Raw genomic sequence first — 23037 nt, forward strand, 5'->3', positions numbered from 1 at the left:
GCTGTCCCCTGTTGGCAGGGCTGTCCCTGGGGTGTCCCCCCTGGGCAGGGCTGTCCCCGAGGTGTCCCCGCTGTCCCCCCTGGGCAGGGCTGTCCCTGGGGTGTCCCCCCCGGGCAGGGCTGTCCCCGAGGTGTCCCCGCTGTCCCCCCTGGGCAGGGCTGTCCCCGAGGTGTCCCCGCTGTCCCCCCTGGGCAGGGCTGTCCCCAAAGTGTCCCCCCCGGGCAGGGCTGTCCCCGAGGTGTCCCCGCTGTCCCCTGTTGGCAGGGCTGTCCCCGGGGTGTCCCCGTTGTCCCCCCTGGGCAGGGCTGTCCCCGGGGTGTCCCCCCTGGGCAGGGCTGTCCCCGGGGTGTCCCCGCTGTCCCCCCCGGGCAGGGCTGTCCCTGGGGTGTCCCCCCCGGGCAGGGCTGTCCCCGCTGTCCCCCCGGGGTGGCAGGGGCAGGGTGTCCGGGTGTCGGGCGAGCGCGTGGCGCCGGATGTCCCCGAGGTGCAGGGACGGGAGGGGACACGAGCACAGGAGGCACCGCAGGTGGCCCCGCTCCAGGTCCAGCAGCAGCTCCGCCCGCAGCCACCCCCGAACAGGGTCACCGGGGACACCCCCCGGGGGGGACACCCCGGGGACACCCCGCGGGGACGGCGGCGACGGGGACCCTGCGGGGAGGGGACAGAGGGGTCATGGAGGGGTGAGGGGGGCACCTGGCGGGGTCGGGGACACGTGGGATGGGGCAGGGACATTGGGGACAGCTTGGGGACATGTGGGATGGGACAGGGACATTGGGGAGAGCTTGGGGACGTGTGGGATGGGGCAGGGACCTTGGGGACATGTGGGATGGGGCAGGGACCTTGGGGACACGTGGGATGGGGCAGGGACATTGGGGATGGCTTGGGGACATGTGGGATGGGGCAGGGACATTGGGGACATGTGGGATGGGGCAGGGACATTGGGGACGTGTGGGATGGGGCAGGGACATTGGGGACAGCTTGGGGACATGTGGGATGGGACAGGGACATTGGGGACACGTGGGATGGGGCAGGGACATTGGGGACGGCTTGGGGACATGTGGGATGGGACAGGGACCTTGAGGACATGGGGCTCAGGGAGTTGGGGACGTTGGGGACGGCTTGGGGACATGGTGGCACAGGACAAGGACCTTGGGAACAGGGGCTCGGGGAGCCGGGGACGTTGGGGACGGCTTGGGGACATGGTGGCACAGGACAAGGACCTTGGGGACGGGGGTTTGGGGAGTCGGGGACGTTGGGGACGGCTTGGGGACATGGTGGCACCGGACAAGGACCTTGGGGACGGGGTTTGGGGCCATTGCGGACACTTTGGGGTGGGGGGCACTGGGGACATTCTGGGGGGACACTGGGATGGGGTGGGGCCATGGGGACACCTGGGGGTCAGGGGGGTTGGGGACATTGGGGACACCTGGGGGGGGACTGTCCAAAGGGGTGGGGCAATTAAAAAGGGGTGTGGTTTGGTCAAAGAGGGCGTGGCCCAGACCCAAGGGCCTAATTTAAATGGGTGGAGCCAAGAGGTAAAGGAGGCGTGGCTCCGGCTAAATGGGGCGTGGTCAAGCAGGGGGATTGGCTGCTAAATGGGCGGGGCGCTGAGTAAAGGGGAGGAGCTACATTTAAAGGGCCAAGGCCCTGTTTTGGTGACTCTTGCCTCCAAGGGGGCGTGGCCACAGTGGAAGGGGTGGGGCTCGTGTTAAAAGGGCGTGGCCACAATTAAAAGGGCAATGCTTGTGCTAAAGGGGCGTGTCCACACATAAAGAGGCGGTGCTCAGGTTAAAGGGGGTGTGGCCACATTTAAAAGAGCAATGGTTATTTTAAATGGGGCGTGGCCACATTTAAAGCGGTAACGGTCATATTAAAGCGGTGTGGTGACATTTAAAGGGTGTGTCCTTTTGAAGGGGGCGTGGCCACATTTTCAGGGGCGGTGCTTATTACAGGGGCGTGGCCACATTTAAAGGAACCGCGTTCATAAAAAGTGGGGCGTGGTGACATTTAAAGGGGCGGTGCTCACATTAAACGGGGCGTGGCCATCTTTAAAGGGGCGTGGTTACAATTAAAAGGGCCACGCTCGTGTTAAAAGCGGCGTGGCCACATTTAAAAGGGCAACACTTTTTAAAGGGCCGTGACCCCCTAAACCCCCCCTCCCCCCCCCTCACCCCGTACCTGTCCCACGGGCGGCTCCGGGGGGTCCCTCGCGGCTCCCGGGGGGCGGCCCCGGAGGAGGGGGGTCCCAGGATCGCAGCACCAGCTGCTTCTCGCGCGGCCCCCAGGCCCCGGAGTAGGGGTGTTTCTGGCGGATGTGGCGCTTGATGGTGCTGAGCTTGAGCGTGGCCAGGGCGCTGCCGCACACCAGGCAGCGCATCCCGTGCCGGGCCCCCCGGAACTCCATCAGGTACTCGGAGCGCCAGCGCTCGTGGTAATAGCGCCGGTGGTCCCGGCCCGGCACGCGGCTCCGGCCCGGCCGCGACGCTCGGGACTCCCGGGGGTCCGAGGGGCTGCGGGGGGGGGCGCGTGGGGAGGGGGCTGCGGGGGCAGAGGGGACAGGCTGAGAGAGGGGGGTCCTGGGGGGGCTCCTCGGCGGTGGGGCTGAGCTGGGAGGCTGGGGGGGGGGGGTCTGTGGGAGGCCCCCCTCGATGTCCCCGAGCTGGGGGTCCAGGGGGAGCCCCCCCCCCCGTCCCCAGGGTCCATCTGGGGAGGGGTTGGGGGGTTGGTGTGTTGGGGGAAGCGGGAAATGGGGATTTGGGGGGGGGTCCAAGGGAAGGAGGGGGTTTGGGGGGTTGGTGCATGAGGGGCTTCGGGGATTGGGGGGGTTGGGGGTTGATGGAAAGGGGGAACCGGGGTGGGGATGGGGGAGTTTGGGGGGTTCAGAGGGGTGGAAGGGGCAGAGGGGGTTGGAGGGTTGGTTTGTGAGGGGGCTCGAGGGCACCCCAAATTCCTGGGGGCATCCCAAATTCCTGGGGGTACCTTAAAGGGACAAAGACCACCTAAATTGGATTCGGGGCTCTTAAAGGGCCAGTAAGGAGCATGACAGAGGGGCAGGGGCACCTTAAGGGGATGGGGGCATCCTAAATTGGCATCCTAAATCGGAGGGGGCGTCTTTAAGGCACGGGAGCATCTTAAAGCGACAGGATCATCCCAAATTTCCTGGAGGCAACTTAAAGGGACAGGGACGCTTCAAAGGAATGGGGGCATCCCAAATCGGGTGAGGGCACCTTAAAGGGACAGAAACATCCTAAAAGGGACGGGGGGGATTTTAAAGGAGCGGGGGCATCTTAAAGGGTCAGGGGCACCCTAAAGGACATCCTAAAGACCCGGAGTCATCCCAGATTGGGTCAGGGCATCTTAAAGGGACAGGAGCACATTAAAAGGGCAGGGGCACCCCGAGTATCTGGGGGTATCCTAAAGGGCCAGGGGCGCCCCGGAGGGTGACGGGGCTGCCAAAGGCGCCTCTTAAAGGGGCAGCGTCGCTCCCATTGTGCTCCGGGGGGATCCCACCGCCGCCCCCCGCGGGAGGGGGGGGCCCAATAAAGGGGCCGCAGCGCCCACCCCCCTGTCCCCCCCGCCCCCTCGGTGCTCACCTGGGCTGTCCGGGGTGGGGAGGGAGTCGGGGGCGGGGAGGGGGGTCGGGGGCTCCATGGCGGGTCCGGGGCGGTGGCGGCGGCGTTGGGCGGGGGGCGGGGGCCCGGCTGGGGTGGGGACGCGGTCGAGGGGCCCCTGGGGCTCCTTTAAGGGCTCCTGGGTAAATTTAAAGGGGCCGCACGCCTTTCCCGTCTCCCCCCATCCCGCCCCTCCCCGCAAAGGGGGGCTTGGGGGTCGGGGGGGAGTCACCGGCAGGTCTCAGCCCACCCCAGTCCCCCTAAAAAAGCCATAAGGATGATTTTGAGGGGGGATCCCCCAGGAGGGAGGGAAGGGGAGCTCCTGGACGCCCCCTCCCCCATGAAGCCCCATCACCACCACTCCGCATCATCGCTCGGGGGTCCCGGACCGAGGGGGCACCAACGAGGCCTCCACCCCCCCAACCCTGGGCTGGCTCCGCCCCTTTGGTCCAGAGGGGGCGGGGCTTCGGGAGACCGCGCCCTTATTTTTATGATGGGGCGCGGCTTCCGCGACTGGTCCCGCCCCATCCCCTAAACTTGGTGTATCCCCCCCAATCCTTCCAGTTCCCCCTCCCAGTGCTCCCAGTGCCCCTCCCCACTGCAAACAGGGACCCCACCCACCCCGAAACCGGGAAGGTCTCTCGGCGGTCCGGGTCTCCCTCCCCCCAAAATCGGGGAGCGCTCGGGTGGCCTGGAGCCCCCCACCCCAAAACCAGGGAGGGCGCGGGGGGTCGGGGTCTGGCCGGGTCTCCCCCCGCCCCGTTTTGGGGTCTCCCCCAGAGCTGGGGGGAGGGGAAGAAGGTTCGGCTCCATTCGGCTTTTTCCGTAACGGCCGGAAGGTCCCGAAGGAGCCCGAGAGGAGTTCGGGTATTTCCGTATTCACTCGGGTCTTTCCGTTACAGGCCGAAGCGCCCGAAGGCGACCGGGTATTCGGGTATTTCCGTCCTCACTCGGGTGTTTCCGTCCCCGCTCGGGTTCGGCTCCTCCCGCGGCGCTCGGCGGAAACCCCCGAAGGCGCTTTCGGGCGGCTCCGGAGTGGCGGCGGAAACGCCCGAAGGTTGGACCGAACGGCTCCGGGAACAGCCGAACCGGGGCTGGGGTGGCGGGGGGGGGCGTGTCGGGTGTTTCCGGCGCGGCGGCGGAAATGGCCGAGGGCCGGCGGCGGCCGCCATGTTGGGAGCCGCGGGGCGCTGAGGCGGCGGCGGCGTGAGGAGGAGGCGGCGGCGGCCGGGCCGGGCCGGGCGGACCCCGCCCGCTCCCCCCTGCTCCTCTCCCGGCCCCCCGATGCCGCTGGCCTGGCCCCCCCCCGCCCCTTGAGCTCCCCCGCCTCCCCTTCCCCCTCCCCGCACACCGCCTTGCCGCGGCTTCCCCCTATCGCGATAGTCGCCGGCGGCGCGGGGGGGGGGCCGCCATGTCGAGCAGCGCCCGCAGCCCTTTGCCGACCGTCAACGAGAGGGACGCGGAGCAGGTGAGGGGGGGAGCGGCGGGGCGAGGGGAGAAGGGCGGGCGAGGGGGGCAAAGGGGGCTCTGGGGGCGTCTGGGGAGGGGAAAAGCGGGGTCTGGGGGCGTTCGGGGGGGGGAAAAGGGGGGTCCGAGGGGGTCTGGGGGCGTCTGGGGAGGGGAAAACGGGGGTCTGGGGTCGTTCGGTGAGGGGAAAAGGGGGAACTGAGGGGGCCTGGGGTCGTTTCGTGAGGGGAAAATGGGGGTCCGAGGGGGTCGTGGAGCGATTCGTGAGGGGAAAAGGAGGGTCTGAGAGGAAAAGGAGGGTCTGAGAGGGTAAAAAGGGGGACTGAGGGGGTCCGGGGTCTTTTTTTGGGGGGGAAAGGGGGATCTGGGCTTGGTTTGTGAGAGGAAAAGGGTTCTGAGGGTGCCCGGGCTGTTTATTGAGGGGGAAAAAAAGGGGTAAAAAGGAGGACTGGGGGGCTCCTGCTCCCTTCCATGAGGAAAAAAAAGAGGGGATCTGAGGTTGTTCCGTGAAGGGAAAGGAGAGTCTGAGGTGGGTTTGTGAGGGGAAATAGGGGGTTTCAGGGGGATCTCTGTAATTTGTGGGGTCAAAGAGGTGTCTGAGGGGGAGCTGGGGTGGTCTGTGAGGGGGAAAGGGGGGGCAAAGGAGGGCAGGCAGGGTCGTGGGGTTTTTGGGAGGGGAAAAGGGGGTCCTGGCACGTGTTATGGGGAGAAAGGAGTGGTCTGAGGGGGTCCTGGGCCCCCTCTGTGCGGGGAAAGGAGGGACTGAAGGGGCCTGGGATTGTTCCCTGAGGTGAAAGTGGGGCCTGGGGGGGTCGTGGGCCGTTCTGGGTGCAGGAAAGGGGGGTCTCGGGGAGTCGTGGGCCATTCTGGGTGCAGGAAAGGGGGTCTCAGGCGTCTTGGACCCGTCCAGGAGAGGAAAAAGGGGGTTCTAAAGGCACAAAGGGGGTCCTGGGGGTCTCCAGCTCCCCTCACATCCCCCCCAGGAAGGACCCTGAGGCCTCCCATGGCCCAGCTCCCCCCGTGGGGTGGGGGGTCCCGAGCCAGGACCCCCCTCAGGGGGCTGGATCCGGCTCCTCCCTGGGATGGGGTGTAGGGAAGGTGCTCTGGGCTGCTTCTGGGCTGGGCCCCCCAAAAAGCTTTGGGGTCCCATATAGGGGGTCTCTGAGGGGCACCAGGTGTGTGTCACCCCCCCAAAGTGGGGGCGAGGGGCCAAGTCTTGCACCCCAAAAGGGGGAGAGGGGGACAGGCAGGTGGGTACCCCATGGATCCCCTCTTGGGGTCCGGTATCTGGGGGGGTGAGGTTTGGGGTGTCATTGTGTGTGTCCCCCCCCGATCTGTGCAAGTCGAGGTGTGGGGGCGTCATCCCACCCCCTTCCCTGCTGCAGCCCCCCCAAACGGGGGGGGATTGTGGGGGCGGCGGCGCTGCCGCGGGCACGGGGCCCTCCGAGGGCTTTGGGGGGGCTCTGGGGGCTGCACCCCCCAAATCACGGGGGTGCCCACCCCCGGCACGGGGGACCTGCCTCCCCCCGAGGTGTCAGGGGGGGCTTCACCCCCTGGGTGTGTTCAGGGGGGTGAGAGACCCAGAGCCCTTTGGGGGCAGCTGGAAGGGGGGGTCCTCCATTTCGGGGGGTGGATTTGGGGGGCTGGCGGGGTCCCCTCTGCTCTCAGCTGCCGTTGCTGCCGGGGGACCCCAGTTCTGGCTCAGCCCTTTTGGGGGGCACCTGGGGGGCACCTCAGCTTCCCCCCACCCCCGTGTGTGTGACACCCCCGTTTGGGGTGATGTCTTGGGGGGCTCCCCACCTGCTGCAGCGGTGGGGCCCCCCAGGCGATGGGGAGGGACCCCGGTGGGGTGTGTGGGGGCACAGGTGGCCTCGTGTCTGTGTCCCCAGCCCCGGGGACGAGGCGATGCCACCTGTTCTGTGCCCGTCACCGTGGCACCGGGCCCCCCCTCCTGTCGTTTTGGGTGGTTTTCCTCTTATTTATCCGCCGTTATGTAACAGTAGAGAAAAACTATTCCTGGCTGGGAAGATTTGGGGAGGGGGCGGCGGCGCCGGGCAGGGAGAGGGGGATTCGCATCGAACCCCCAAACCCGGCAGCCCAAACTGGGGGGGGGGGTCTTTTCCCTGAGCCCCCCGAGCCCCCCGACGGCTCCGTCACGTGGAGCCCGAGCCGGGGGGGTTTCGGGAGAAAAGAGGAGCTCCAGGAATACCTAAATTTGGCTGACATTTGAGCGGCGCCGCACGCGCCGGCGCTGCCTCCGCGGCTGCCACCCGGGGTGGGCTGGGGGGCCCCGGGCCCCCCCCCGGCACCGGGGCCACCGGCACCGGGCCCGCTGGCACCGCCGGGCGCCGCTTTGGGGTCGGTGGCATCGACGCCTCTCGGCGTCGGGATCCTCGCACCCGAGCGGTGACATCATCCCTGGGCACGGTGATGTCACCACGGGCACGGTGACGTCACTTTGGGCACGGCGACATCACCTCGGCCCCGGTGACGTCACCCTGGACTGGGTGATGTCACCCAGAGCCAGTGACATCGCTTTGAACCTGGTGACATCACTTTGAACCTGGTGACATCACTTTGGGCCCGGTGACATCACCACCGCCCCGGTGACATCACCACCGCTGCCATTCCCAGCCCTCGGGGCCGCAGGACGGGGCCCTGGCACCCCAATCCCCCCCGTTCCTGCCCGTTTCCCCCTCTCCCTGCCCGCTGCCCCCTCCGGGGCGCTCCGGGTGCCCCCCCAGCCCCTCTCCCCCCCCCGCCCGTCCCGCTCCAGCTCCGGCCTCGGCTCCGGCCTCAGCCCCAACCGGTCGAGCCGGTCCCGCGTTCCCGGCGTCCCGCGGGGCTTCCGCCGGCACCGCCCGCCGCGCCCGCGCGGGGGGACCCGGTGAGTGCCCGGGGGTGGGCACGGGGGGCCGCGGGGCCGGGGCAGGGAGGGGGGACACCCGTGGGGTGGGCACGGGGGGCTGTGGGTCGGGGGGATTAACGGGCTTTGGTTACTGAGGGCGGGCACCGAGGCCTTCCCGCCGTGCCTCGGTTCCTGGGGCTGGTGAGACCCCCCCGGCCAGGTGGGACAGGTGACCCCCCCTGGTGCCAGTGAGACCCTCCCCATACAGGTGACACCCCCCCTCAAACAGGTGGTACAGGTGACCCCCCTGGTGCCATTGAGACCCTCCCCATACAGGTGACACCCCCCCATACAGGTGGTACAGGTGACCCCCCCTGGTGCCGGTGAGACCCTCGCCATACAAGTGACACCCCCCCATACAGGTGGTACAGGTGACCCCCCTGGTGCTGGTGAGACCCTCCCCATACAGGTGACACCCCACCAGACAGGTGGTACAGGTGCCCCCCCCTGGTGCCGGTGAGACCCCCCCCCCCAGTGCCATTGAGACTCTCCCCATACAGGTGACACCCCCCCGGTGTTGGTGAGACCCCCTCAGTGGCAGTGAGACCCTCCTCATACAGGTGACACCCCCCCTCAAACAGGTGGTACAGGTGACCCCCCCGCCCACTGCCAGTGAGACTCTCGCTGTACAGGTGACACAGGTGACCCCCCCGGTGCCGGTGAGGCCCCCGGGTACAGGTGACACAGGTGACCCCCCCCAGTGCCAGTGAGCCCCCCAGGTACAGGTGACACAGGTGACCCCCCTGGCACCAGTGAGCCCCCCGGGTACAGGTGACACAGGTGCCCCCCCCGGTGCCGATGAGCCCCGGGTAAAGGTGACACAGGTGACCCCCCCGGTGCCGGTGAGCCACCCGGGTCAGGTGCCCCCCCCGGTGCCGTGGAGCCCCCCGGGTACAGGTGACACAGGTGACCCCCCCGGTGCCGGTGAGCCCCCCGGGTACAGGTGACACAGGTGACCCCCCCGGTGCCGGTGAGCCCCCCGGGTACAGGTGCCCCCCCCGGTGCCGGTGAGCCCCCCCCGTCAGGCCCCCTCCCCGCGGTGTTTGCCGGCCACTCCAGGGCCGATAAGAGGTGCCGGGCAATGCCCGGAACGCGCCCGCCTGCCGCCACCGACCCCCGGGGGGGCTCGGGGGGGCTCTGGCGGTGCCGCTGCCACGGACCCCCCCCTCGGAGGGCCTTTTGGGGGGCTCCGGTGCCGCCTGGAAGCCCCGGCTGAGTCCCCGGCAGCGCGGCCAGATGGCTCCGCACGCTCCCGCCCTGTTGCCACGGCAGTTTTTTGGCAGAAAACCCCGTTTTCCTTCACTTTTCCCACATCGCCGCGCTGGATTTCGGGGGGAGGGGGAAGATCCAGTCGTGCCACCCCCCCCCTCCCCGCCCCGTCCCCAAAACCCCCCGTTCTCCCCCCAGATCTGGGGGTTCGGTTGCGCCATCGCCGGCACCTCCCCTGTGGCTTCCGCCGGCGGTTTCCTTCCCACGGGGGGGGGGGAAGGGGCGCCCCGAGATGCGCCCCCCTAAAAATAAACCCCGCCGGGGTTTGGGGGGGCCCCAGAGCCCACGGCGGGGGGGTCGGCTCGGCTCCCCCGCCCCTCACGCGCTCCCGTTATCTCCGGTGCCACCGGAGCGCTGACAGCCCGCGGGGGGGGCGGGGGGGTGACACCTCTCGGCTCCCCGCGAGGGAACCCCCCAAAAGTGTCCCCAAAGCCGGGGTGACCTTCGCGGGGGGTCCCACGGGGGGGTTTTGGGGTGTGTGGGGGGGTGTGGGGGTTGCGGCAGCGTCGTTTTGGGGGGTGGGGGGTGGGGGTGCGAGCTCAGGTGCGCGGGTCGCTGCTTTTGGGGTGAAATGCCGCCCTTTGAGCGGCCGGTTCGCGGGAGGGGAGCACGGCGGGGGGGCGGCCGTGGCCGTGTCCCCTCCCGGGGAGGGGGTGACAGGCCGCCGGCCCCTTTCCCCCCTGCACACCCCCGGCCCAGCCCGAAACCCGGCGCTTGCGTCAGGTATCGGGGGCGGCTCCCGGGGCGCGGCCGCGCCGGGCGGGCTCCGCTCGCTCCGGACTTTGCTCCCGGCGGCGCCCGGCGCTCCGGACCCCCCCCGAACCCCCCCCGAACCCCGGGGGCGGCCCCCGGAGCGCGTCCCCTGAGCGCCCCCGCGCTGTCCCCGCAGCCCGGCGCCCTGGAGGGGAAGGGCGGCAAGGCCAACATGCTGCGGGGCCGCGGCTCGGGCAGCGCCGCCGAGGAGCAGCCCCACATCGGCAACTACCGGCTCCTCAAAACCATCGGCAAGGGCAACTTCGCCAAGGTCAAGCTGGCCCGGCACGTCCTGACCGGCAAGGAGGTGAGTGCCACCCCGGGGGGGCCTCGGGGGCACCCTGGGCCGGGGGGGGACTGGCCAGTGGGTGCCACCGAGGGCTGGGGGTGGTCCTTGTGCTGTGGGTGCCACCGTGAGGTGGGGACAGGCTCGTGATCCTTGTGCTGTGGGTGCCACTGAGGAATGGGGACAGTTCTGGGTCCTGATCCTCACCTTGTAGGTGCCACCACGCTGTGAGGACAGTCGTTGTCCTGTGGGTGCCACCACGCTGTGAGGACAGTCGTTGTCCCGTGGGTGCCACCACGCTGTGAGGACAGTCGTTGTCCTGTAGGTGCCACCACGCTGTGAGGACAGTCGTTGTCCTGTGGGTGCCACCACGCTGTGAGGACAGTCGTTGTCCCGTGGGTGCCACCGCGGTGTGGGGACAGTTGTGGGCCCTGGTCCTCACCCCGGGAGTGCCACCACGCTGCGAAGACAGTCCTTGTCCTGGGAGTGTCACCGTGTTTGTGGGGACAGTTTTGGTTCCTGGTCCTTGCCCTGGGAGTGCCAGGACAGGGATGGGCTTCCAGTGCCCAGCAGTGACTGTCACTGCAGTGTGGGGACAGGTCCTGGTCCTTGTCCTGGGGGTGCCACCACGGTGTGGGGACAGTCCTTGTCCTGGGGGTGCCACCACGGTGTGGGGACAGTCCTTGTCCTGGGGGTGCCACCATGGTCTGGGGACAGTCCTTGTCCTGGGGGTGCCACCACGGTGTGGGGATGGGTTCGTGGTCCTTGTGCTGTCACCACAGGGACAGGCTCGTTGTCCTCATCCCCTGGGTGGCACCTGTGTGGGGTTGGTCCTTGTGCCACCACAGCAAGGGGACAGTCCTCGTGGTCCTCCTGTGGGTGCCACCAGTGTGGGGACAGCTCCAGGTCCTGTCCTTGCCCTGGCAGTGCCACCTGGCACAGGGATGAGCTCCGTGGTCTGTGGTGGTGACTGTCACCGTGGTGTGGGGACAGTTCTGGGTCCTGCTCCCTGTCCTGTGGGGCCACTGCAGTGTGGGGACAGTTTGGGGTCATGGTGCACGCCCTGGCAGTGCCACCTGGCACAGGGATGGTCCCGAGCTCTCGGCCCTTGTCCTGTGAGTGCCACCCTGGCGTGGGGACAGTGCTCGTCCCGTGAGTGTCACTGCAGTCTGGGGACAGGCTCCTGGCCCTTGTCCCACAAATGTCCCCAGAGCCTGGGAACTGGCTCCTGATCCTTGCCCTGGGAGTGCCACCATGGCACAGGGACGGTTCCTGATCCTTGTGCCACAGGTGTCACCGTGCTGTGGGGACAGCCCTGACCCCCTCCCCGGTGCCACTCCAGCCTGGGGACAGCCCTGACCCCTCCCCGGTGCCACCCCAGCCTGGGGACAGCACTGACCCCGTCCCGGTGCCACCCCAGCCTGAGCCTGGGGACAGCCCTGACACAGCCCCGGTGCCACGCCAGCCTGTGGGGACAGCCCTGACCCCCTCCCCGGTGCCACTCCAGCCTGGGGACAGCCCTGACCCCTCCCCAGTGCCACCCCAGCCTGGGGACAGCCCTGACCCCCTCTCCTCCCCGGTGCCACCCCAGCCTGGGGACAGCCCTGACCCCTCCCCGGTGCCACCCCAGCCTGGGGACAGCCCTGACCCCCTCCCCAGTGCCACCCCAGCCTGGGGACAGCCCTGACCCTCCCAGGTGCAACCCCCAGCCGGGGGACAGCCCTGACCCTCCCCAGTGCCACCCCAGCCTGGGGACAGCCCTGACCCCCTCCCTGGTGCCACCCCAGCTTGGGGACAGCCCTGTCCCCTCCCCGGTGCCATCCCAGCCTGGGGACAGCCCGATCCCCTCCCCGGTGCCATCCCAGCTTGGGGACAGCCCGGTCCCCTCCCCAGTGCCAACCCCACATGGGGACAGCCCGGAAACCCCTCCCAGTGCCACCCCAAAGCCGGGGGACAGCCCGGACCCCCCCTCCTCCTCCCCGGTGCCACCCCAGCGGGGGGACAGCCCTGTCCCCCAGAAAGTCACCGGTGCCATCCCCAGCATGGGGACAAGCCCTGACCCTCCCCGGTGCCAAATCCAGCTGGGACAATGCCCGGACCCCCTCCCAGTCGCCACCCCAGCCTGGACAGCCCCTGAACCCTCCCCAGTCCACCCACCAGCCTGGGGACCCCTGACCCCCGGCCCCGGTGCAACACCAGCCTGGGACAGCCCTGACCCCTCCCCCAGTGCCATCCCAGCTGGGGACAGCCCTGACCCCTCCCCAGTGCCATCCCAGCCAGCCTGGGGACAGCCCGGAACCCCTACCCAGTGCCACCCCGCCTGGGACAGCACTGACCCCTCCCCAGTGTGGCCCACCCCAGCCTGGGGACAGCCCTGACCCCCTCTCCTCCCCGGTGCCACCCCAGCCTGGGGACAGCCCTGACCCCTCCCCGGTGCCACCCCAGCCTGGGGACAGCCCTGACCCCCTCCCCAGTGCCACCCCAGCCTGGGGACAGCCCTGGGGTCCCCCTGACCCCCCCGTCCCCCCTCCCAGGTCGCCGTGAAAATCATCGACAAGACGCAGCTTAACTCCTCCAGCCTGCAGAAGGTGAGGGGCTGGGGGGTCCCTGGGGGGGGCAGCTGATTTTGGGGGGCCACCTGGGGGAGGCTGTGGCCTCTGACACCCCCCCCCAACGTGTCCCCCTGCCCGTCCCCCACAGCTCTTCCGGGAAGTTCGGATCATGAAGGTCCTGAACCACCCCAACATAGGTGAGACCCCCCCTCAGACCCCCCCTCGGCCACACCCTGGCACTGCCGAGCCCCCCCTTTCCTCCCTGGGGGTGTCCCCCACCCTCGGGGGGGTCCTGGGGGTGTCCCCCCCCTCGCCCAGCCCCTCCGTGTCTCCTTTGCAGTGAAGCTCTTCGAGGTGATCGAGACGGAGAAGACGCTTTACCTGGTCATGGAATACGCCAGCGGGGGTGAGGGGGGGCTGGGGGGGCCACGGGGGGCTGGGGGGGCCACGGGGGGGGAGCTGAGCTGCCTCTCACCCCCCTCTGTGCCCCCCTCCCCAGGTGAGGTGTTCGACTACCTGGTGGCCCACGGGCGCATGAAGGAGAAGGAGGCCCGGGCCAAGTTCCGACAGGTCTGGGGGGGGATTGGTGCCGTTTGACCCCCCCAAAGGGGGTTTGGGGACCCCCCCGGTGTCCCCAGGGGGGCTGGGGGGGCCCCCTGACCCCCCCTGTCCTGCAGATAGTGTCGGCCGTGCAGTACTGCCACCAGAAGTTCATCGTGCACAGGGACCTGAAGGTGAGGAGCCCCCCCGACCTGGGGCCCCTTGGCACCCCTGGGACCCCCCAGCAGCACCCCAGGGTGCTCCCCGGGCCCCCCACCTGCCCCTTGGCCCCAGGGCAGCACCTGGGTATCCTTGGGACCCCCAGGGCAGCACCCAGATACTCCTGGGACCACCAAATACACATCTGGACACCTCTGGGACCACCAGGGCAGCACCCAGATACTCCTGGGACCCCCAAATCCACCCCTGAGACCCCCCAGGGCAGCACCCAGATACTTCTGGGACCCCCAAATCCACTCCTGGGACCCCCCAGAGCAGCACCCAGACACTCTGAACCCCCTGGCAGGGTGTAAGGACCCCCCAGGGCAGCACCCAGATACTCCTGGAACCCCCAAATCCACACCTGGACACCCCCGGGACCCCCCAGGGCAGCACCCAGACACTCCTGGGACCCCTAAATCCACACCTGGACACCCCCGGGACCCCCCAGGGCAGCACCCAGACACTCCTGGGACCCCCAAATCCACACCTGGACACCCCCGGGACCCCCCAGGGCAGCACCCAGATACTCCTGGGACCCCCAAATCCACACCTGGACTCCCCTGGGACCCCCCAGGGCAGCACCCAGATACTCCTGGGACCCCCAAATCCACACCTGGACTCCCCTGAGACCCCCCAGGGCAGCACCCAGATACTCCTGGGACCTCCTGAGAGCTGCCAGGACCCCCCAGCCCCACCCCTGGGACCCCCCAGGGCAGCACCCAGACACCCCTGAACCCCCCTGGGAGCCGCCAGGACCCCCCAGCCCCACCCGTGGACCCCCCGGGACCCCTGAGCCGTGCCCAGACCCTCCCAGAGCAGCCCCCCTGAGACCCCAGGGGGGGTCCCGTCCCCCTGTGCCCCCCTCCCCAGGCCGAGAACCTGCTGCTGGACGCCGACATGAACATCAAAATCGCCGACTTCGGGTTCAGCAACGAGTTCACGTTCGGGAACAAGCTGGACACGTTCTGCGGGTCCCCCCCCTACGCCGCCCCCGAGCTCTTCCAGGGCAAGAAGTACGACGGGCCCGAGGTGGACGTGTGGAGCCTGGGGGTCATCCTCTACACCCTGGTCAGCGGCTCCCTGCCCTTCGACGGCCAGAACCTCAAGGTGGGGGGGGGGTTGGGGGGCCACTCTTGGGGTTCTCGGGTGGGTTTGGGGCTTCCCCGGGTGGTTTTGGGCTCTCACAGGGGTTTTTGGGTGGGTTTGGGGCATCTCTGGGTGGTTTTGGGCTCTCACAGGGGTTTTTGGGTGGGTTTGGGGCATCTCTGGGTGGTTTTGGGCTCTCACAGGGGTTTTTGGGTGGGTTTGGGGCGCCCCTGGGTGGTTTTGGGCTCTCACAGGGGTTTTCGGGTGGGTTTGGGGCATCTCTGGGTGGTTTTGGGCTCTCACAGGGGTTTTTGGGTGGGTTTGGGGCTTCCCCGGGTGGTTTTGGGCTCTCACAGGGGTTTTTGGGTGGGTTTGGGACATCTCTGGGTGGTTTTGGGCTCTCACAGGGGTTTTCGGGTGGGTTTGGGGCATCTCTGGGTGGTTTTGGGCTCTCACAGGGGTTTTCAGGTGGGTTTGGGGCGCCCCTGGATGGTTTTGGGCTCTCATAGGGGTTTTCAGGTGGGTTTGGGGCGCCCCTGGGTGGTTTTGGGCTCTCACAGGGGTTTTCAGGTGGGTTTGGGGTGCCCCTGGGTGGTTTTGGGCTCTCACAGGGGTTTTCAGGTGGGTTTGGGGTGCCACGGGTCATTTTGAGGTGCCTCCAGGTGGTTTTGAGGTGCCCCCAGGTGGTTTTGGGGTCCCACAGGTGTTTTTCAGGTGGTTTTGGGGTCCCTGGGGGTGGTTTTAGGGGGCCAACAGGGTGCTGGGGGATGGTTTTGGGTGCTGAGGGTGGTTTTGGAGCGCTGAGAGGGGTTTTGGTGTCCCCCAGGTGTTTCTGGGATGCTGAGGGGTGTTTCTGGGGTGCTCTGATGTTTCTGGGGTGTTGAGGGATGTTTTTGGGGTTCCCCCGGTGTTTCTGGGATGCTGAGGGGTGGTTTTGGGGTGCTCTGATGTTTCTGGGGTGCTCTGATGTTTCTGGGGTGTTGAGGGATGTTTTTGGGGTTCCCCCGGTGGTTTTGGGGTGCTGAGGCGTGTTTTTGGGGTGCTCTGATGTTTCTGGGGCGCTGAGGGTGCCTTTGGGGTCCCCAGGAGCTGCGGGAGCGGGTCCTGCGGGGGAAGTACCGGATCCCCTTCTACATGTCCACGGACTGCGAGAACCTGCTCAAGAAGTTCCTCATCCTCAACCCCACCAAGAGGGGCACCCTGGAGGTGAGGGGGGGCACCCTGGGCACCTCTGGGAACCCCCACAGTGGCCCTGGGCACCCCAAAAGCCCCCCGGGACTTTCTAGTGCCCCCCAACGTGCCCCTGGATACCCCCAAGAGCCTCCCAGGACCTTCTAGTGCCCCCCAACGTGCCCAACCCCACCCCCCCCCCCCCCCCCACCACACCACCCAACCCCCCCCCCCCAACCCCACCCCCCCCCCCCCCCCCCCCCCTGGACAACCACAAGAGCCTCCCAGGACCTTCTGAGTGCACCCCAACGTGCCCCTGAACCCCAAAAGCCCCCCGGGACCTTCTGGTGCCCCCCAACGTGCCCCTGGACACCCCCAAGAGCCTCCCAGGACCTTCTGGTGCCCCCCAACGTGCCCCTGGACACCCCCAAGAGCCCCCCAGGACCTTCTGGTGCCCCCCAACGTGCCCCTGGACACCCCCAAGAGCCCCCCGGGACCTTCTGGTGCCCCCCAACGTGCCCCTGGACACCCCCAAGAGCCCCCCGGGACCTTCTGGTGCCCCCCAACGTGTCCCTGGACACCCCCAGGAGCCCCCCAGGACCTTCTGGTGCCCCCCAGCGCCATCGTGGGCCGCCCCCTTGTCACCCCTCCCGACTCCTGAGCCCCCCCAGCAGAGCCCCAGGGACCCCCAGAGCCTCCCTCTGCCCCCCCCCGTGTCCCCAGCCCCCAGGGGTGACCCCCCCGTGCCCTGTGTGCCCCCCAGCAAATCATGAAGGACCGCTGGATGAACGTGGGCCACGAGGACGACGAGCTCAAGCCCTACATGGAGCCCGTGCCCGACTACAAGGACCCCCGGAGGACAGGTGGGACCCCCGGGACCCCTTTGGGGGGCACAGGGACCCCCCAGTGCCCTCGTGTCCCCCCCTGAGGGCCGTGTGTCCCCCCCAGAGCTGATGGTGTCCATGGGCTACACGAGGGAGGAGATCCAGGAGTCCCTGGTGGGGCAGAAGTACAACGAGGTGATGGCCACGTACCTGCTGCTGGACCACAAGAGCTCCGAGGTGAGGGGACAGCGGGGACACGGGGGGACAGTGGGGACACTGGGGGACAATGAGGACAGTGGGGACACTGGGGACACTGTGGGAACAGCAGGGACACTGCAGGGACACTGTGGGGACAGCAGGGACACTGCAGGGACAGTGAGGGTCGGTGGGGACAGCGGGGACACTGCAGGGACAGTGGAGACACTGTGGGGACAGCAGGGACACTGTGGGGACACTGGGGGTCAGTGGGGACTCTGGGGACAGCAGGGACACTGCGGAGACAGCAGGGACACTGAGGACACTGTGGGGACACTGGGGGTCAGTGGGGACATTGGGGGTCAGTGGGGACTCTCGGGACACTGCAGAGACACTGGGGACACTGGGGGGACAGCGGGGACACTGCAGGGACATTGGGGACACTGAGGGGACACCAAGGACTCTGGGGACACTGTGGGACAGCAGGGACACTGGGGACACTGTGGGGACACTGTGGGGACACTGGGGGGGGACACTGCGGGGACACTGGGGGTCAGGGGGAACACAGGACAGCAGGGGACAGGGGGGACAGCAGGGGTGTCAGGGGACACTGTAGGAGCAGTGGGGGACAGTGCAGGGACACAGGGGGACAGGGGAGGACACTGGGGACACTGTGGGGGACGGGGAGCAGTGGGGGGACACTGGGGACACTGTGGGGGACAGGGGGGACACTGTGGGGGACAGGGAGACCATGGGGAGGTGAGGGCAGGGGGTGTGGAGGGGGGTGAGGGGACAACAAGGGGACAGCGGGAGGGTCACAGGAACAAGAGTGTCGGAGGACATGGGGACAGTGAGGGGACAGTGGGAGGGTCACAGGGACAGTGAGGTGACATCAGGACAAGGGGACAGTGGGAGGGTCACAGGGACAGTGAGGTGACATCAGGACAAGGGGACAGTGGGAGGGTCACAGGGACAGTGAGGTGACATCAGGACATTGGGAGGGTCACAGGGACAGTGAGGTGACATCAGGACATTGGGACAGCGGAGGATGGTGGAGATGTGACGATGGGGGGACCTGGGGACACTGAGGTGACACAGGGACACGAGGAGCAGGGGGAACGAGGGGACATGGGGACAGGGAGGGACTGGGGACAGGGGTGTGGCAGGGAGCACAAAGGGGGGAAGGACATGAGGACACAGGGTGGGGACAGGGGACACCGTCCTCCCCAGCTGTGCCCTGACCCCGCACCAGCCTGTCCCCGGCTGTGCCCTGTGCTGGCACGTCCCTGTCCCCAGCATGTCCCTGTGCCATCCTGTCCCCAGCTGTGCCCTGTGGCATCCCTGTCCCCAGCAGGTCCCTGTGCAATCCTGGCCCCAGCGTGTCCCTGTGCCATCCGGTCCCCAGCTGTGCCATGTGCTGGCACATCCCTGCCCCCAGCTTGCCCTGTGCCATCCTGTCCCCCGCGTGTCCCTGTGCCATCCTGTCCCCAGCTGTGGCACTGTGCCATCATGTCCCCAGCTGTGCCCTGTGCTGGCACATCCCGGTCCCAAGCACGTCCCTGTGCCATCCTGTCCCCAGCTGTGCCCTGTGCTGGCACGGCCCTGTCCCCAGCGTGTCCCTGTGCCATCCTGTCCCCAGCGTGTCCCTGTGCCATCCTGTCCCCAGCGTGTCCCTGTGCCATCCTGTCCCCAGCTGTGCCCTGTGCTGGCACGTCCCTGCCCCCAGCTGTGCCCGTGTCAGGGTGTCCCTGGCCCTGCATGTCCCCCCCCGTGTCTGCCTGGCTTGTCCCGTCGTGTCCCCACACCCCCTGTGTCCCCTCCATGTCCCCAGACATCCCCACATGTCCCCACACATCCCTGTGTCCCCCACATGGCCCCACACATCCCTGTGTCCCCCACACGGCCCCACACATCCCCGTGTCCCCCACATGTCCCCACGTATCCCTGTGTCCCCCACGTGTCCCCACACCCCCTGTGTCCCCTCCATGTCCCCAGACATCCCCACATGTCCCCACACATCCCTGTGTCCCTCACATGGCCCTACATGTTCCTGTGTCCCCCACATGGCCCCACACATCCCCGTGTCCCCCACGTGTTCCTTTATGTCCCCGTGTCCCCTCCATGTCCCCACGTATCCCTGTGTCCCCCACGTGTCCCCACACATCCCCGTGTCCCCTCCATGTCCCCACGTATCCCTGTGTCTCCTCCATCCCCACGTATCCCTGTGTCCCCTCCATGTCCCCACGTATCCCTGTGTCCCCCCCATGTCCCCACATCCCTGTGTCCCCCACATGTCCCCACATCCCCGTGTCCCCTCCATGTCCCCACATCCCCGTGTCCCCCACATGTCCCCACACATCCCCACGTGTCCCCCACGTGTTCCTACACGTCCCTGTGTCCTCTCCGTGTCCCTACACGTCCCTGTGTCCCCTCCATGTCCCCACACTCTCTGTGTCCCCTCTGTGTCCCCACGCACCCCCACGTCCCTCACACGTCCCCACACGTCCTCCACATATCCCCACGTGTCCCCACCTCCCCCCGTGCCCCCCCCACGTCCCCACATGTCCCTCTGTCCCCAGCTGGACGACAGCCTGGCCCTGAAGCCCCGGGTGGCCCCGGAGGTGGCCAACAGCTCGGGGCCCTCCCCCGCGCACAAGGTGCAGCGCAGCGTGTCTGCCAACCCCAAACGGCGCGTCAGCGACCAGGGTGAGGGGCTGGGGGGGCACCGAGGGGCTCTGGGGGGCTCTGGGGGTCTGTGCCAACCCCAAACGGCGCGTCAGCGACCAGGGTGAGGGGCTGGGGGGGCACCGAGGGGCTCTGGGGGTCTGTGCCAACCCCAAACGGCGCGTCAGCGACCAGGGTGAGGGGCTGGGGGGGCACCGAGGGGGGCTGGGGGTCTGTGCCAACCCCAAACGGCGCGTCAGCGACCAGGGTGAGGGGCTGGGGGGGCACCGAGGGGGTCTGGGGGGTACCGAGGGGGGCTGGGGGTCTGTGCCAACCCCAAACGGCGCGTCAGCGGCCAGGGTGAGGGGCTGGGGGGGCACCAAGGGGGGCTGGGGGGCTCTGGGGGTCTGTGCCAACCCCAAATGGCGCGTCAGCGGCCAGGGTGAGGGGCTGGGGGGCTGGGGGGGGCTCTGGGGGTCTGTGCCAACCCCAAACGGCGCGTCAGCGACCAGGGTGAGGGGCTGGGGGGGTCTGGGGGGGCACCAAGGGGGGCTGGGGGTCTGTGCCAACCCCAAACGGTGCGTCAGCGGCCAGGGTGAGGGGCTGGGGGGGCTCTGGGGGTCTGTGCCAACCCCAAATGGCGCGTCAGCGACCAGGGTGAGGGGCTGGGGGCACTGGGGGGCTCCTGGGTGCCCCGGGGTGGGATCAGGGGGGTCCCAGAGGCCTGGCTCCTTTGGGAGGGGGGGACCTGGATGCTGGGGGGTCCATGGGGGCAGGAGGAGGGTGGGCTGAGTCTCCTGGGGGGGGGAACATGCCCGAACCCCTGGAATGGGGTTGCCCAGATCCCTGGAGTGGGGGTGCCCAGATCTCTGGAATGGGGGTGCCCAGACCCCTGGAGTGGGGGTGCCCAGATCTCTGGAATGGGGGTGCCCAGACCCCTGGAGTGGGGGTGCCCAGATCTCTGGAGTGGGGGTGCCCAGACCCCCCCGGGGAGCTTCTGGAGGGGGTGCAGTGGTCCCTGGACCCCCACACGAGGAGGGAGGGGTGAACCCGGGGGGGTCCCTGTGGGGCCGTGGGGGGGGGCAGCAGGGACCCCCTGGACCCCCGGGGCAGGGATGGGGGGACCCCCCGAGCTCTGACCTCCCCTCTTTCCCCCCCAGCCGGGCTCTCCATCCCCACCTCGGCCTCCTACTCCAAGAAGACCCAAGCGGCCAACGCGGAGAACAAACGAGGGGGGGGCCCGGGGGGAGGAGGAGGAGGAGGAGGAGGAGGAGGGGGCGAGGAGGAGGGTGGGGGGCGCCGGGCTGGCAGCACTGCCAAGGTGCCCCCCAGCCCCCTGCCCGGCCTGGAGCGCTCCAAGGGCACCCCCTCACCCTCCACGGTAACGCCCGGGGGGCACCAGGGCTGGGACCCCCGGCAGGGAGGGAGGGGGGACACAGGGCTGGGGTCCCCGGGAAGGGGCCTGGGGGGCCACCTGGATCCCCTGGGTTTGGGGTGGGAGGGGGGTGCTCCCAAATATCTCCATTTCCTGGGGGTGGGGAGGGGTCCCACACACCTGGATCCCTCTGGTTTTGGGGTCCCACACACCTGGATCCCCCAGTTTTGGGGTCCCACACACCTGGATCCCCCCAGTTTTGGGATCCCACACACCTGGATCTCTCTGGTTTTGGGGTCCCACACACCTGGATCCCCCCAGTTTTGGGATCCCACACACCTGGATCCCCCGGTTTTGGGGTCCCACACACCTGGATCCCCCTGGTTTTGGGGTCCACACACCTGGATCCCCTGGTTTTGGGGTCCACACACCTGGATCCCCCGGTTTTGGGGTCCCACACACCTGGATCCCCCCGGTTTTGGGGTCCCACACACCTGGATCTCTCTGGTTTTGGGGTCCCACACACCTGGATCCCCTGGTTTTGGGATCCCACACACCTGGATCCCCCTGGTTTTGGGGTCCCACACACCTGGATCCCCCCGGTTTTGGGGTCCCACACACCTGGATCCCCCAGTTTTGGGATCCCACACACCTGGATCCCCCCGGTTTTGGGGTCCCACACACCTGGATCCCCTGGGTCTGGGGGGCAACACCCATTGGGGTTGCAGGGGTGGGAGGGGGACCCCAAATCCTGAGGCTCCCTGTTTTTTGGGGGGACAAAGTTTTTGGGGTGCAGGGGTGGGAGGGGGGGGTCACCCCTCCCTGGGCCCCCCGGGGTGGGATCGGGGTCCCTTGGGATGCCCCTGGTTCCCCTAAAACCCTATTGGAGGGTCCCCAAACCCCATGTCCCCCGTCTGGGGGGTCCCGTGGGGGGGTTGTTGTCCCCCCCAGCCCCCCCTTTGCGTGTCCCCCCCCCCACAGAACAGTGTCCTGTCCACGGGCACCACGAGGAGCAGGAACTCCCCCCTCCTGGACCGGGCCAGCCTGGGCCAGAGCTCCCTGCAGAACGGCAAGGACAGGTGGGGACCCCCAACAGCCCCCCCAAATCCCCCCCACATCCCACAGCGGGGTCTCAGCCCCCCCCGGATCCCTCCAGCCCCCTGGGGGGGCCTGCCCGGGGCTGGGGGGAGCCCCAGCTTCTCCTGAGGGGTCCCTGGGGGGCTGCAGAGGGGTCCCAGGGGGCTGGGGGGGTTACCAGGGGGCTGGGAGGAGGGTCTCAGGGTGCCAGGGGGGGTCAGGGGTGTCACCCACCTCTGTTTTTTATCTGAGACCCCCCCCTGTTCCTGCAGTGGGTGCACATCGGGGTGCTGGGGGGAGCCCCAGCCTCTCATGGGGGGGCCGTGGGTGCTGGGGGGGTCCCTGGGTGCTGGGGGGGGGTCCCAGGGGGGCTGGGGGGGGGTCCCAGGGTGCATGGGGGGGGTCCCAGGGTGCTGGGTGGGGGTCTGAGAGTGCATGGGGGGGGTCCCAGGGTGCCTGGGGGGGAGTGCTGAAGGAGGGGTCAGGGTGCTGGGGGGGGGTCCCAGGGTGCTGGGGGGGAGTGCTGAAGGAGGGGTCAGGGTGCTGGGGGGGGGGGATCAGGGGTGCTGGGGGGGGCCTGGGTCCAAGGGGGGGGTCAGGGGGGTGTGTCACCCTCCCCACAGCCCCCCCTAAACGCCCCCCCCCCCCCGTTCCCGCAGCGGGGCCCCCCCCCGTGTCCCGGCCGCGTCTCCCTCCGCGCACAACGTGAGCCAGGGGGGCCCCGGGGAGCGGCCCAGCTTCCCCCGGGGGGTCTCGAGCCGCAGCACCTTCCACGCGGGGCAGCTGCGGCCCCCCCGGGACCCCCCCCTGCCCTACGCGCTGCCCCCCGGGCTGCCCCCCCCCGCCTCCCCCTCGGGCACCAGCCAGGGCCGGCGCGGCCCCTCGGCCTCGGCCTCGCTCTTCAGCAAGTTCACCTCCAAGTTCGTGCGCAGGTGAGGCTTTGGGGGCACCCCGGGGGGCTGCCGTGTCCCCTCGGTGTCCCCTCGGTGTCCCCTCGGTGTCCCCTAAATGTGTTCCCTCAGTGTCCCCTCGGTGTCC

At 68.7% G+C, this 23037-nt stretch overlaps 1 protein-coding gene across 1 annotated transcript; it reads left to right on the plus strand.

Moving 5' to 3' along the window:
* The first annotated feature begins 4884 nt into the window (after positions 1-4884).
* MARK2 (microtubule affinity regulating kinase 2) lies at positions 4885-22952 on the plus strand. The gene is made up of 15 exons (XM_027720455.2): positions 4885-5079; positions 10145-10315; positions 12829-12882; positions 12995-13043; positions 13187-13252; positions 13346-13416; positions 13524-13580; positions 14479-14715; positions 15781-15900; positions 16628-16727; positions 16813-16925; positions 19463-19589; positions 20708-20928; positions 21904-22001; positions 22659-22952. The coding sequence occupies exons 1-15, from the start codon at positions 5023-5025 to the stop codon at positions 22933-22935; spliced, it is 1818 nt and encodes a 605-aa protein (XP_027576256.1). The 5' UTR covers positions 4885-5022; the 3' UTR covers positions 22936-22952.
* The last annotated feature ends 85 nt before the right edge of the window (positions 22953-23037 follow it).

Source organism: Pipra filicauda, unplaced genomic scaffold, assembly GCF_003945595.2.
Source record: "Pipra filicauda isolate LSUMZ 115617 unplaced genomic scaffold, ASM394559v2 scaffold1134_size34983_pilon, whole genome shotgun sequence".
NCBI lineage: Eukaryota > Metazoa > Chordata > Aves > Passeriformes > Pipridae > Pipra > Pipra filicauda.